This window comes from Lampetra fluviatilis, chromosome 12 (assembly GCF_964198595.1).
Source record: "Lampetra fluviatilis chromosome 12, kcLamFluv1.1, whole genome shotgun sequence".
Taxonomy (NCBI): Eukaryota; Metazoa; Chordata; class Hyperoartia; order Petromyzontiformes; family Petromyzontidae; genus Lampetra; species Lampetra fluviatilis.
In genome coordinates, this window is record NC_136286.1 from 15446507 (window position 1) to 15459884 (window position 13378).

At 57.2% G+C, this 13378-nt stretch overlaps 2 protein-coding genes across 4 annotated transcripts; one reads left to right on the forward strand and one right to left on the reverse strand.

The window, feature by feature from the left end:
• The first annotated feature begins 1866 nt into the window (after positions 1–1866).
• Positions 1867–6611, forward strand: NRM (nurim). Its single transcript, XM_078861782.1, has 4 exons — positions 1867–2110; positions 4149–4354; positions 4720–4884; positions 5327–6611. Exons 1-4 carry the CDS (start codon positions 1921–1923, stop codon positions 5633–5635), a joined length of 870 nt encoding a protein of 289 aa, XP_078717908.1. The 5' UTR covers positions 1867–1920; the 3' UTR covers positions 5636–6611.
• Positions 6612–7409: 798 nt separating this feature from the next.
• LOC144935241 (BAG family molecular chaperone regulator 3-like) lies at positions 7410–12280 on the reverse strand. Of its 3 annotated transcripts, none has more exons than XM_078861784.1 (4): positions 12128–12280; positions 9800–10267; positions 8995–9457; positions 7410–7450 (listed from the first exon to the last, which is right to left on the reverse strand). In XM_078861784.1, the coding sequence occupies exons 1-3, from the start codon at positions 12239–12241 to the stop codon at positions 9017–9019; spliced, it is 1023 nt and encodes a 340-aa protein (XP_078717910.1). In that variant the 5' UTR covers positions 12242–12280; the 3' UTR covers positions 7410–7450; positions 8995–9016. The 3 variants fall into 3 exon arrangements, with proteins under 3 accessions (XP_078717910.1, XP_078717911.1, XP_078717909.1); XM_078861785.1 differs by lacking the exon at positions 7410–7450 and adding an exon at positions 11362–11526 and having other exon boundaries at positions 7520–9457; positions 12128–12204; XM_078861783.1 differs by lacking the exon at positions 7410–7450 and having other exon boundaries at positions 7520–9457.
• Positions 12281–13378: the final 1098 nt, after the last annotated feature.

Genomic DNA, 13378 nt, shown 5'->3' on the forward strand with positions numbered 1-13378 from the left:
AACTTACCACATCTGCTGCAGTGGAGGCTGCCCTTTGTCGAGACTTGCCACCGTGATGATTGTAGTAATATTGCCTCAAACATTTTGGTCGTCGTAAATCCGCCCAATCACGACCCAAGCTCAACAATGCGGTTACCGGTAAATGCACAAAAATGTGTAAACCATCCAACTTTTATAACCACGAATAGAATCTAGCACGGGCTCCATAGCCCCGTGTCGTTGGTTGGACGTTCCATCAACTTCACTTCGGTGAGCTGGAGGAGCGTTTCCCCCAGCTCGCGCGGTGGCTGATGAGCGGTGAGGGTGGACGCGCCTGACCAGGGCTCAACAACCACCACCACCACATTCACCACGACCACATTCACCACCACATTCACCACGACCACATTCACCACCACATTCACCACCACCACATTCACCACCACCACATTCACCACCACATTCACCACCACCACCACATTCACCACCACCACATTCACCACCACCACATTCACCACCACCACATTCACCACCACCACCACCACGCTCGTGGTTATTCTGCGTTGTGTAATACTGCAGTGTACACCCACAGCACCGGCTCAAGCGAGCCTGGCTCTGCTGATGAGACGGTGAATGACGAACCCGCCCAGAGTTTGTGTCGAGCCAATGCTGCTGGAGGAGGGGTGCGCACTTGGGAGGCCTCGCGACTGACGGGATGTGTCGAGGGGAGGGGAGGCGGCGGTGGTGTGGCGTCGGGGGGTGGTGTGGCAGGGCCCGTGGGGTGGTGTGGCAGAGGGGGGTGGTGTGGCAGGGCCCGTGGGGAGTTCCCGCAGGGGGCGAGGGAGGGGCCAGGGGGTGGGGGAGAGGGTGGGGCCAGGGGAGAGGGAGGGGTCAGGGGTGGGGCCAGGGCAGGGGGCGAGGGGAGGGGCCACGTGACGGCCCCGCCGTGATGCGGTTCCGGGTGAGCGAGGAGCGCGTGGTGGTGAGGGGTGGTGGTGGTGAGTGAGTGAGGGGTGGTGGTGGTGAGTGAGTGAGTGAGGGGTGGTGGTGGTGAGTGAGTGAGGGGTGGTGGTGGTGAGTGAGTGAGTGAGGGGTGGTGGTGGTGAGTGAGTGAGGGGTGGTGGTGGTGAGTGAGTGAGGGGTGGTGGTGGTGAGTGAGTGAGGGGTGGTGGTGGTGGTGAGTGAGTGAGGGGTGGTGGTGGTGGTGAGTGAGTGAGGGGTGGTGGTGGTGGTGAGTGAGTGAGGGGTGGTGGTGGTGGTGAGTGAGTGAGGGGTGGTGGTGGTGAGTGAGTGAGGGGTGGTGGTGGTGAGTGAGTGAGGGGTGGTGGTGGTGAGTGAGTGAGGGGTGGTGGTGGTGAGTGAGTGAGGGGTGGTGGTGGTGAGTGAGTGAGGGGTGGTGGTGGTGAGTGAGTGAGGGGTGGTGGTGGTGAGTGAGTGAGGGGTGGTGGTGGTGAGTGAGTGAGGGGTGGTGGTGGTGAGTGAGTGAGGGGTGGTGGTGGTGAGTGAGTGAGGGGTGGTGGTGGTGAGTGAGTGAGGGGTGGTGGTGGTGAGTGAGTGAGGGGTGGTGGTGGTGAGTGAGTGAGGGGTGGTGGTGGTGAGTGAGTGAGGGGTGGTGGTGGTGAGTGAGTGAGGGGTGGTGGTGGTGAGTGAGTGAGGGGTGGTGGTGGTGAGTGAGTGAGGGGTGGTGGTGGTGAGTGAGTGAGGGGTGGTGGTGGTGAGTGAGTGAGGGGTGGTGGTGGTGAGTGAGTGAGGGGTGGTGGTGGTGAGTGAGTGAGGGGTGGTGGTGGTGAGTGAGTGAGGGGTGGTGGTGGTGAGTGAGTGAGGGGTGGTGGTGGTGAGTGAGTGAGGGGTGGTGGTGGTGAGGGGTGGTGGTGGTGAGGGGTGGTGGTGGTGAGGGGTGGTGGTGGTGAGGGGTGGTGGTGGTGAGGGGTGGTGGCGGTGATGGCGCCGCGGAATGCCGCCGCCGCGCTGCCGCTGTTCGTGGCCGCGGGCTCCGCGTCGCTGCTTCTGGGACTCGCGGCGTGCGGGAGCCTCGCGCAGTTCCTCTACGCGGGGCCCCCCAACATCAACAACAACAACATCATCAACAACAACATCAACAACATCATCAACAACAACAACCCCAGCGCGGGTGAGAGGAGTAGGGGGTGGTTGCCCTGGTCCATTTTGGTGACTCTGTGTGGTGAGTGGAGGGTTGCGGTGGTGGTGAGTTTCTTTACTTGCTGTGCGCTGGTAAGTGGTTCGTTTCTGTGGTGTGCGTGGAGTGGTGAGTTGCTGTGGTGTGTGCTGGTGAGTAGCTGTGGTGTGTGTATGGTGTGTGTGGTGTGTGTATGGTGAGTGTGTGGTGACTGGTGTGTGTGTGTGTGGTGAGTGGCAGAGGTGGGACAAAGTAATTGTTATGCAAGTCCAAGTCGAGTCGCAAGTCATCAAATTCATGACTCGAGTCTGACTCGAGTCCAAGTCACATGACTCGAGTCCACATCTCATAGGTGGGACAAAGTCATTGTTATGCAAGTCCAAGTCGAGTCGCAAGTCATCAAATTCATGACTCGAGTCTGACTCGAGTCCAAGTCACATGACTCGAGTCCACATCTCATAGGTGGGACAAAGTCATTGTTATGCAAGTCCAAGTCGAGTCGCAAGTCATCAAATTCATGACTCGAGTCTGACTCGAGTCCAAGTCACATGACTCGAGTCCACACCTCTGGTGAGTGGTGTGTGTGGTGAGTGGTGTGTTGCTCTGGTGTGTGTGTGTGGTGAGTGGTGTGTGTGGTGAGTGGTGTGTGGTGAGTTGCTCTGGTGTGTGTGTGGTGTGTGTGTGTGGTGAGTGTGTGGTGAGTGGTGTGTTGCTCTGGTGTGTGTGTGTGGTGAGTGGTGTGTGTGTGGTGTGGTGTGAGTAGCTCTGGTGTGTGTGTGGTGTGTGTGTGGTGAGTGGTGTGTGTGTGGTGAGTTGCTGTGGTGAGTGGTGTGGTGAGTGGTGTGTGTGTGGTGAGTAGCTGTGGTGTGTGTGGTGAGTGGTGTGTGGTGAGTAGCTGTGGTGTGTGTGGTGAGTGGTGTGTGGTGAGTAGCAGTGGTGAGTTGCTACGCTGCGTTCTGGTGTCTTGCTTGACTGGCTGCCGCAAGCCGCAGCGGAGCCCCGGGGGCAGCACCACGTGGGCAGCACCACGTGGGTGTCTGAGCTGCGATGCAAGTTGGGGGCGATGTCGGCTCGGCCACCGCAGCACTTGGCAGCTGTGGGCACTGATGCTGGGCTTCCAAAATCAAAGTGGACCTCAGTGGTTACGAATAGTGCAGCAGACCCAGCAGCCAGCCGCAAGAGAATGTGGAGTGAGCTGAGGGATGTTTGTGCTGAGCAATTTGTGTTAACACAGCAGTCTGTGAGGAAGAGATGGGGAGCTGCGACGTTGATGGGTTTTTAATGGACTTCACGAACTGCTATAACTAAGAAACTTGAGAAAGGTTTTGGCATTTAAATACAGGTGTACGCAGAACACGAGATAAGGTTGTGAATGTTCTTCATCCAACATGTGTTATTATCGTCAAGAGCAGGTCGAGGTGGGTGTCAGGGACACGTGCGCAATGAAGGGGCGCCGAGAAGCCGGCGCGGAGCCGGAGGACGGGAGCGAGCGGCGACTTGCGGCTCGCGTGTGGCGGTGTCGGTGTGGAGCGTCTCTCTCTCTGTGTGCCGTGTCGGTGTGGAGCGTCTCTCTCTCTGTGCCGTGTCGGTGTGGAGCGTCTCTCTGTGTGCCGTGTTGGTGTGGAGCGTCTCTCTCTCTGTGCCGTGTCGGTGTGGAGCGTCTCTCTCTCTGTGCCGTGTTGGTGTGGAGCGTCTCTCTCTCTGTGCCGTGTCGGTGTGGAGCGTCTCTCTCTCTGTGCCGTGTCGGTGTGGAGCGTCTCTCTCTGTGCCGTGTTGGTGTGGAGCGTCTCTCTCTCTGTGCCGTGTCAGTGTGGAGCGTCTCTCTGTGTGCCGTGTTGGTGTGGAGCGTCTCTCTCTCTGTGCCGTGTCGGTGTGGAGCGTCTCTCTCTCTGTGCCGTGTCGGTGTGGAGCGTCTGTCTCTCTGTGTGCCGTGTCGGTGTGGAGCGTCTCTCTCTCTGTGCCGTGTCGGTGTGGAGCGTCTCTATCTGTGTCGTGTTGGTGTGGAGCGTTTATTTTTCTCTGTGTGCCGCAGACGGCGACGTGGACGCCCTGCGCTGGCGAGATGTTCGCTGGGGGCTCGACTCGCTCTGGCCTCTGCTCTTCGACCTGGGCCTCGCCGTCTCCTTTCTGCTGCTGCACCGCGCCATGGCGTCACCGTGGGCCCAGCGCGTCCTCGCGGCCACCTGCGGCGTGTGCCGGCGCGCCGTGCACGTCATCTGCACGGCCGTCACGGTGCAGGTGAAGCCAGAAGCTGGGTGACAGCACCGCCACTAATACACAGTGGTAACACCGTCACTCGCTGACAGCACCGCCACTCATACCTCACGGCTGCCTCTCGTACTCCCACGCTGTCTATCCCTGATTTAATCGTGAGACTTCCAATATGTACGGCCTGCAGGTGGCCAGTGCATTACAGTACAGCGAGCGGATTGCTAACCCTCCTGCACATCTTTAGTGCGGAGCCGTTTCCTCTCCTGTAAGATAACGAGGGTTGTGGTCATACATCGGCGGCAGGACCCTCCGGGAGTGGTTGCGAGCGCGAGGCGAGCGTGGCCGTGCGTGGCCATGCGTGCGTGTGTGCGTCTCCGACCGTGCCCCCGCAGCTGCTCATCCACCTGTGGGAGCCGGGGAGGGCCCTGCCCCCGCTGTGGAGCGTGCGCGGCGAGCTGGCGCACAGCACGTGCTTCCTGGTGCACGTGCTCAGCTGGCTCGTAATGCTGAGCATCGCCATCATCTTCGACTTCCCCGAGCTGATGGGAATCAAGCAGGTGCCCGCCTCGCCACGCACACCAGTGCCTGGCGCAGTAACAATCCCCGCTAGCAGTCACAGCCAGCACACAGCCAGCACACAGCCAGCACACGTGGCAACACACCTACACACACGCTCCCCTATGCACGTAGAGCCACACCCTGGACACATACCATACACACACACGCGTACCCTGCACAAATACGATATACATGCACACCCGGCACGCACTCACCCGGCACGTACACACACCCTGGACACAAGTTATAAAATATGCCGGTGATACATTGCTCACAGTTCAGACGTTGCTCAAATCAGCAGCTGTGTACAAAACCTTCAATTGGTGAATGGGGATTTGAGAGGCTGCGTTTTACCGGGCCCAGACACTGCGAGTGACGGTGTCGGCGCTAATCGAGTCCACGTGCGCATGGCTGCGCCTCCTCTCCCGGCGCTGCCCACAGATGTACTATGAGGTGATGGGGCTGGGCGAGCCAATGCTGCTCAAGTCTCGGCGCGCCCAGCGCCTCTACGGGCACATGCGCGTGCCCGTGTTCGTGGAGGCGCTGCTCGTGCTGTGGGTGGTGCCGCGCATGAGCGCCGAGCGGGCGCTGCTCTCGCTCCTCGCGTCCGCGTACCTGGCCACCGTGCACCGCCTGGACGGCTGTGACTACGAGTACCTGCGCGGGCAGCTCGCCAGGAAGTTCGAGGTGTTCCGTCACGAGGAGCGGCGCCTGGGCCGACTCGGGGACGGAGAGGGAGACTCCGGCTGACAGTACCTCCTCCCACCCTCGCGCTCACCTACGCAGCCCCCCCCCCGCCTCATTTATCCACAGCCCTCCGCATTCACCCGCACAGGCCCCGCACTCCTCGCTCGCGACACGGGCTCTACCATCACACCGGCGTCTCCACGCAGCTCCGCCGCCTCCACTGCCAGCGTCTGCACGAGTGTCTCCCCCAAAACAACCTCAAAGTAGCAACCTCCGGCTCATGTGAACATTGAGGGGGTGCTCATCTCTTCACAGCATGGAGCCATTGGTGGAAATATCACATTCTTATGACTCCAGGAACAAGTATATCCACAGAACACCCACTGTTGACTTCCCAACTCATTTTATCGACTCGCAAATCTGATTGCGAGCCGCTCTGCCTACCACTGAGCCACCCAGGGAATCACAGGAGTATGAGGCGATTAGTGGCCTTGGGCCCCAGGCTTTGAGTGGAGAATGATTGCAGATGAGTGGAGAGGGAGCGCTGTGTGCCGGCCCCAAAGCAGCCTGGCCATTCAGCGCTGCGCTTGCGGTTTTAAACTGGTGTGTGGGGTGGGTGCAATGTGTGGGCCCATGTGCTCCGTGCAGCAGCTGCATGTTCAAGTGTTAGCGATGATTTCCAGAGTTAGAATTCTGCGTTATCAGAAATAACTGGTGTCGGTTTTGTATTTTGGTATAAACGTCCAACACTAATAAGTGTGTTGGCGTGGGTTGCGTATTTAATATGCATGTGTCAATGCTATTTACACAATGGGGAGCAATGAGCTGGAGTTCAGAGAAGGGACGTTTGCTATTGAACGAGGGGACGAGGCGGCTTGCATGGGGAGGAATCGAGTGGTCACCGATGGCTTTTGTGGCTCTGATATTTTGTTACATGTATCTATAGTCGGCAGCTTTTTAACTAATTCATTAATTTTAATGTAGCACTCTTTTAAATGTCATAACTGCAAATTTTATATAAACTTTGAGTTTGCAATTCTTGGTACGCATACTGTTTTCAATTACGCGCAATTTTCAGTTTAAAAACACGACTGCACAGTTTGCCACGAGTTAACTGCACAGTTAACTGCAGAGTTAACTGCAGAGTTAACTCGTGCCAATGTCGCAATGTTCCTCGTCTCTCTCAGGTTCCCGCGCCCATCGCGTCCTTTCCTCTCACCTCTTCGCTGCCAAATCCTTCTTGTCGCTCACCGTTTTTGGCACAGCCCGCTGCGTCACCTCGCCCACCCGCCTTGCATTCTCACCCTTGCGGCGCGGTTGCCATCGGAGGCTGCCGTCCGATCTCTGCCCCATCTAACGCTTTCAAGAAGTGGTTCGTGGAAGTTATGTCGAAGCTGTGGGACATCCTGGATCTACGTAACTCTTCGGAAACAAACGAGAGACCTCTTCCCGATGAGAGAGCGATGCATAACGCGGCTGAAGAAGTCATCAACTTGGAAGTGAAGGGGCAGGAACCGATGTTGTCGTCAGACGGCAGTGCAGCAACATGCATTATGATGCACCAAGCTTGGACGTCTCTCCTCCACTGCCTTTATTCGGCCACACTTACGGGCATGGTCAAGTGTGGTAAAATAACCGACAACGTGTGGGGAGGCCCTCATCCTGCAGTGGATTACAAAGAGGTCTGTAGATGCATATTAGAGCTCAGCATTTACAAGTCAAGTCCAGAATCCAGATGGAATTCTACCTCGAAGCAGCGTGGTATCGTGGGATTCGTGGAATTGACTGCAGCTTCTAGGATAGCAGTCGCACTCATCCCCGCAGCACTGCGAGGATCAGAATCTCCCCAAACGAGTCTCGTGAGCCAGGGGATCCCCCCTGTGTGTAGAGAACAACATTGTCACCATCCTCACGTTAAGCATGGACTGTGAAACAAGCTGAGTGTAGAATAGTACAGACTAAAGCTTTATTGGAAAAGAAATAGTTAAAATGATTTTGAACTGCTAATTTGTCAAAGTAAGGCAATGTGCATATATCTAAAGAGGAACACAATGTTGCATAAACACAAAAAGATAGAGGGGTATTCAACAGAAGTACAATGCCACAACAGCGTTTGCGAATGCCCCCAGCTCCACATTCCGTCGTGACCACAGCTGCCGAGGATTCAGATCCTAACAGTTCAGAACAGCGCAAAATTTAACAGGAATTGTACAAAGACATATGACCCATCTGCAATCCCACGCAACTCCAAACTACGTCAGCCGTGTGCATCTACAAGGTAACCGTACGATAGTGTGAATTTAGAGCGGGGGAAAGAGCCCACGGGTACGCCTTAGACCCCACCATCAGCACGGCCCAAACTTGTCACTCGCGAACGCGACGGAAATTCTCACAGCCAGTGACTTGCCCAGTTTCTCCAAAGATCCAAAATATTGGCTGCACGAATGTACTTACCAAATAAAGGTGACACCCTTGAATATCGTGGGTTCATTGTTCACGATTTCCACTTATCACGGGCAACCTCTGCACCAATTTAGCTATCGTGGGGGTTCGTTTTGGCATTTTGCGGGTACACTATACCCAGAAGTACTGTGTCATTGGCTGATAGTGTGGTGCGGGGCAGGCGAGGGATGCGAGGCAGTCAGTAGCACCTCAACTTTTGCCGCCCAACCATCTCGTGGAGAAACAAAGATGAAGACCCCTGATATAGCCTATTAACAGACTTGGGGCAAGTGCTGTTTGCGAGCACCTATGAAGGCCGGCACGCCACACGAGGGTGTGGGTGGCCAGAACCACGACCAGCCGCCTTTGTCTCCCCAGTGAAAATATGTACACACCACATCAGGTACTAATTTCAGGCTGAGTCGACCTCGGGGAGGCCCAGAACCCATTCAGATAATCGTCATTGGTGTTGGGCGTGTCCGAGAATCGAATTCGGGTCGCTGGATTCGTAGCACAGCTCGCAAACCATAGCACTACCACTCCCCACTCACGGACAAACACACACACACACACCCGCTGTGGATCATCATCGGTAAGTACAGTATTCAGTATTTATACTACTACAAGGAATGTTTTTTAAATTTAGTTTTTACGTGTTATTTCAATTACTTAGTTTTTAGTTAACTGGGCATAAAGTACAGTTTTCATTTCAATTGTGATGCGTCTATTTTTGGTTGCCGTGTACCTAACTCCATTATTTAGGTAAGGCTTAAGTATTGAATATCGCGGTTTCGGCTTTTGCGGAACTTTACAAGAATGTAACCTCCGTGATATTCAAAAGTCTCCTGTATATTTTGAAGTAATTGGGGTAAAATTTTCATGCTTTCGATAACTTATTTGGGATTATGTTATTGAACTAAATCACCGGCATGGCGAGTGCATGCTATGACCAGTAGCCACCGCGTACACGCACCCCTCACCATGCGCGTGCAAAACGGGCCGTCAGCCCTCGAAGATCTGGGCCTTGAGCTCCAGGTGCTCCAGGATGGCCTGGACCTCACGGATGGCCTGCTTGCGAGCCTGCCGCACTTCCTCATGCCCGCCCGTGTCCACCGTGTCCAGCTTGAGCACCTCCTTGGTCAGCATCTCCTCAAGTACCAGGTAGGCCTTGTCCGAGCGCCGGCCCTCGAAGGCGCGCACCTCAACCTCCAGGCTGCGCACCACCGCCATGATGGAATTCACCTCGCGCACGCCGGGCAGCGCCTCGGCACGCTGCTGGGCCGCGCGCTGCCGAGCGTCGGGCGGGATGAGCACGGGCTGGGCGCTACGCGAGGGCCCACTCCATGTCGCCGGGGCGACAGCGGCGCCCCCGTCATCGGGCCGGCGGATGTGCCGGGCCGCTCGGTGTAGCTCGGAGCCCTCGCCGACTCCATTCCTGCCGGGCTGCGGACGGCACAAGGCAACTGAACCTCCGGGCTAAGACAGCCTGCGGATCCATGTGAAACCGCGGTGAGCTGTTCGTCACGGTGGATCTTCGCCAGGAAAAATCTCAAGGCGGCTCCACCGACCGTGCACCACCATGACGTCACCTTACAGATTCTTTTAGAAAATAAACCCGCGACAATTCGTGACGCTGCACGATGGTACGCTATTACACAATTGCCGTAAGCTGGAGGCGACCTTTTAAAAAAGGTGACAACTTAGCGCAGCCCGAACCTCCGTCGAACTTGACGTTACCGTGGCATAAAGGAGGGCGCCAACCGACCGGCGCGAACGCGCACTCACCACGTGGCACGCCTGGGCCTGGGCAGCTCCTGCCACCTGCGAAGAAGGGGCGACATGCGGCCGAGGGACATGCGAGGTGGCGTGTGCGTGCGACAAAGACTGCTGCGCCCCGGGCTGGGTGGTGTAGGGCGCCGCACTGTGGGGATAAGGGTGGTAGGGAGACGGCTGAGCCGGTGCGAGGTGCGGGGTTGGGCCCACGCCGGGCACGGGCGCAGGCTGGGGACCCGCGTGGTAACCCATGGAGTACGGCGGTTGGTTCGCGTGGTTCGTGGCGTTTTGTCCGTGGGCCGCGGGGCCGGCGGGGTAGGGGGCCGTGTGCTGTGCGTGGACCACGGGGCCGGCGGGGTAGGGGGTGGAGTTGTGGTTAAGAGGCGGCTGGTGGAAGGCCGCTTGGTGTTGCGGGTATGAAACTCCGTTGTAGAAGGCTCCCTGTTGCCCAGCGAGGCTGTGATTGTCTACCATGGGAACCTGAAATGAAGCAAACAGAAACAGAGAATGTATTACAACTCGGACTAAATATTGTATTTGTGATTAGCATCATTCATGCAAATTGCATCTCAAAAAGGTTGTAGAATTTGCACAGCACTTGGCGGCACCGCGGCCTGACCATGGTCCAATGTAAAAACACGTGATAAAAAAGGGAATTTTAACCATATATATTACATCATAAAATATTACAACAATTTACGATGTTCTTGATTTGAATATCCTTGTTTCTTGTATGAACGTAAGGTGCAAGGCACTGTCTCCGTGCTCATGGATTGGAGTGACCGCATGGTGAATTCGGTGCCATCGGCACGACTCGGTGCCCACGAAGTAACCTTGCTCTTCCGAGGCCTGTGGGCTTCCTCAACCAATGCCTCCCAGCAATATTTACTTTGGACTGGGTTTAACTGCCAAGTTTCATCAGTAACGTGTGGCCTGTTAAGCACTGCTGCTGGGTTGCCTGGTGTTAGCGACAAAACCTTTCCACAAGCACCGCTTAATAATAATGTACATTTAATTGTAGGGCGCATTCCTCCAATATCTTAAGGCGCCTAGTGAGTGTTTCTCCTGGAAGTGACAACTAACGCGTGTATTTCATGTCCCATATACCCCATTAAAAGTTAACAAGCATTGAGGCAGTGTTCATCTCCTGTTTACAACCCTGCACAAGTGGTGGAACGATTGACGCTATTCATAGCAACACCACCATGCCTGCCTGTGCACCGATACGAGGGGGAGCGTAACAGGCGTTATGATGGGTTGTGGAGTCGTGCGAGTGTAATGAGGGTAGTGGAAATACTGCAGAGGACATCAACAACGCGCGCCATGCCTGTGCCTAATCATCCTTCGGCGGAGCTCCGCTGTTGTTTTAAGTTTGCGCTATAAACGCGCACGCCCCGTCGAAGTAAACGACCCTCGGTGGCCTCAGTCCCTCCAGTGCCATTGAGGCTCCTCCACGTGCCTCCACGTGCCGTGGAGGAGCCTCAATTAGCCGAGGGCAGCTTGCGCTGAAAATGAATTCTCTAAGCCGAGCTGAGCCGCCAGGCGGCCGGCTCCGGTGGCGACCGCGTCCCGACCTCCTCGTCCTCCTCGCCGCGAGCGCCTCCAGAACCCGCGCCTCCTGTTCGGAGTGGGGGGGTCCCTTGCCCCGAGCAGTGGCAGCAATCCGGGCATCGTCATCAGAGCTATCGTCGGCTGGGGTTCTGCCGCTGCGCCTGGGCACCTCCTCCACCACCACCACGCTGCCGGTGGCACCAAACCCAGCGACTCGCACACACAGGGGGGGCACGTGCCGCCAGCAGCAGCAGCAGCGAACAATCACATTCAGTCGCCTCCACCCAGAATGGCCTCGTGTCGTCCTGGGGCCACAACACCACAGCCACCCCCATGCGTGGGACGTGGGCGCGGAACGGAAGTTCAAATCCTTGGATGCCTCCCCCCACCCCGCTCGCCGCATCTGTCAATGGGTGCCTTTTGACCATACTTCACCACCCGTGGCCAGTGTGGCTTGGCGAGAAGTGGGAGGGCAGGACGGGTTCGGATATCTCTCGCCACGGACATCGGCCGTGACTCAACCACTGCGCCCCCCCTCCTCTCGTCCCGTGACGTTGCCGTCGAGGCTCCCCACGGGCACCGCGCTGCTCCCCTCGGCGGCGCCCAGGGGCGGCAAGGCCGGGCCCGCAGGAGGGCCGAGTGGCTTCGTCTTCAACGGGAATCGTCAGTGGCTACAGCCGCCGGCTCGCCTGGCTCCCGAGTGCTGGTGAGTGCGCATCTCGTCGTGTCCGCCGTGTGGTGGTTGTACCCGCGCGAGTGATGTGGTGGTGTGGTGGTGGTGGTCGTTACCCGGGGGTCGCTCCACGTGGTGGACTGCTCGTTGTGGTTGATGAAGTATGGCCACCCCGAGGTGGGCTCCATCTTCATCTCCCATCCCGGCGGCAGCGGCGCCTGATGCTGCATCCCCGTCTCCCCCTCCCCCTCCTCCTCCTCTCTCCCTCTCCCCTGGCCCTCACCCCGTCTACCCCTCTCCCCCTCTCCCCGTGCCTCTCCTCTCCCCTCTCCCCTGCCCCTCACCCCGTGCCTCTCCCCGTCTCCCCGTGCCTCTCCCCGTGCCGCTCGCCTCGTCTCCCGGTGTCTCCCCTCGTCTCACGCCGCTTCCTGGTCGCCGTGACGTCACGCGGCGGGACTTTCTTGATGACGTCACGCCCCGCGTGTCGTCACGTGGGTGGACACCGCTTGTGACGCGTTGTTTGCAGTCGCATGGCCGCTGCTACCTCGTGACGTCATGTCAAGGTGCCGGAGTGTTCGGAAATCAACGGTGGTGATCCTGTGCAGAGACGCGCCCTCGTCATAGGAATGTGGAATTTCCACCCGTGAAGGACTGTAAAGTTTAACTTGAATAATCACAGAACTCCTCTGCGGTGATATTGGGGGACGACCCACATCTCAGATCCAATTTGTGGGGTTATCCGCGACTTTTTTTGCTGCTGACTCCGTGGCAAGAGGACGAGTTTGCCGCCTGACGGCGCTGTCCGGAGACCCGCGACTATGAGGACGCCGCCGCCTCACGATGCCTTGTGGGTCAAATTCGTGGATAATGGGAAGAGAGCTTTGGGGACCCTCCAGCTGGGAGTTCCAAACATGCATGAAGAGCATGAGACTGCCTAAACCCTGGACACTGTCCGTGCAGCACGCCAAGGAGTCCGTGACAGCTGTCGAAGAAGAGGCTGCCATTGTGTTCTGGCGTCAAAGCCCAAATTTGCCAAGTTTCAAAAGTAACTCACAAATTTACTCAATTGGGAAATGCGTAGCGGTTATTATCCGGCCCTACTGTAAACGCGAACGAGGGCCCTCCTCAAAGGGGTTGAGATTCTGCGAGGTTTCCCCGCGTCAGCAAGCAGCACACAATGCACGTTGTTGACCTGCACTGCGCGGTTTGTTGAACGTCTTCCTCTCTCTCTGCACGTCGCCAGCCGCAGCTCAAACTTCTCCCCCGTGGGGGGTTTGGCGGTGGCTCGCGTCGGGGACGCGTTCACGAAAGGTGCGACGACGACGACGAATATGGAAACGACGCAAATCGAAGCAATTCCCAGGGAA

Excerpts from the sequence above, each read along its gene's own strand:
- NRM (XM_078861782.1), top strand. The coding sequence starts at position 1,921 with ATGGCGCCGCGGAATGCCGCCGCCGCGCTGCCGCTGTTCGTGGCCGCG. Across the intron at positions 2,111-4,148 it reads CAACAACAACCCCAGCGCGG|ACGGCGACGTGGACGCCCTG; the intron begins GTGAGAGGAGTA and ends TGTGTGCCGCAG. Across the intron at positions 4,355-4,719 it reads GCACGGCCGTCACGGTGCAG|CTGCTCATCCACCTGTGGGA; the intron begins GTGAAGCCAGAA and ends GTGCCCCCGCAG.
- LOC144935241 (XM_078861784.1), bottom strand. The coding sequence starts at position 12,241 with ATGCAGCATCAGGCGCCGCTGCCGCCGGGATGGGAGATGAAGATGGAG. Across the intron at positions 10,268-12,127 it reads CCACGTGGAGCGACCCCCGG|GTTCCCATGGTAGACAATCA; the intron begins GTAACGACCACC and ends GCTTCATTTCAG. Across the intron at positions 9,458-9,799 it reads AGGCCCAGGCGTGCCACGTG|CCCGGCAGGAATGGAGTCGG; the intron begins GTGAGTGCGCGT and ends TGCCGTCCGCAG.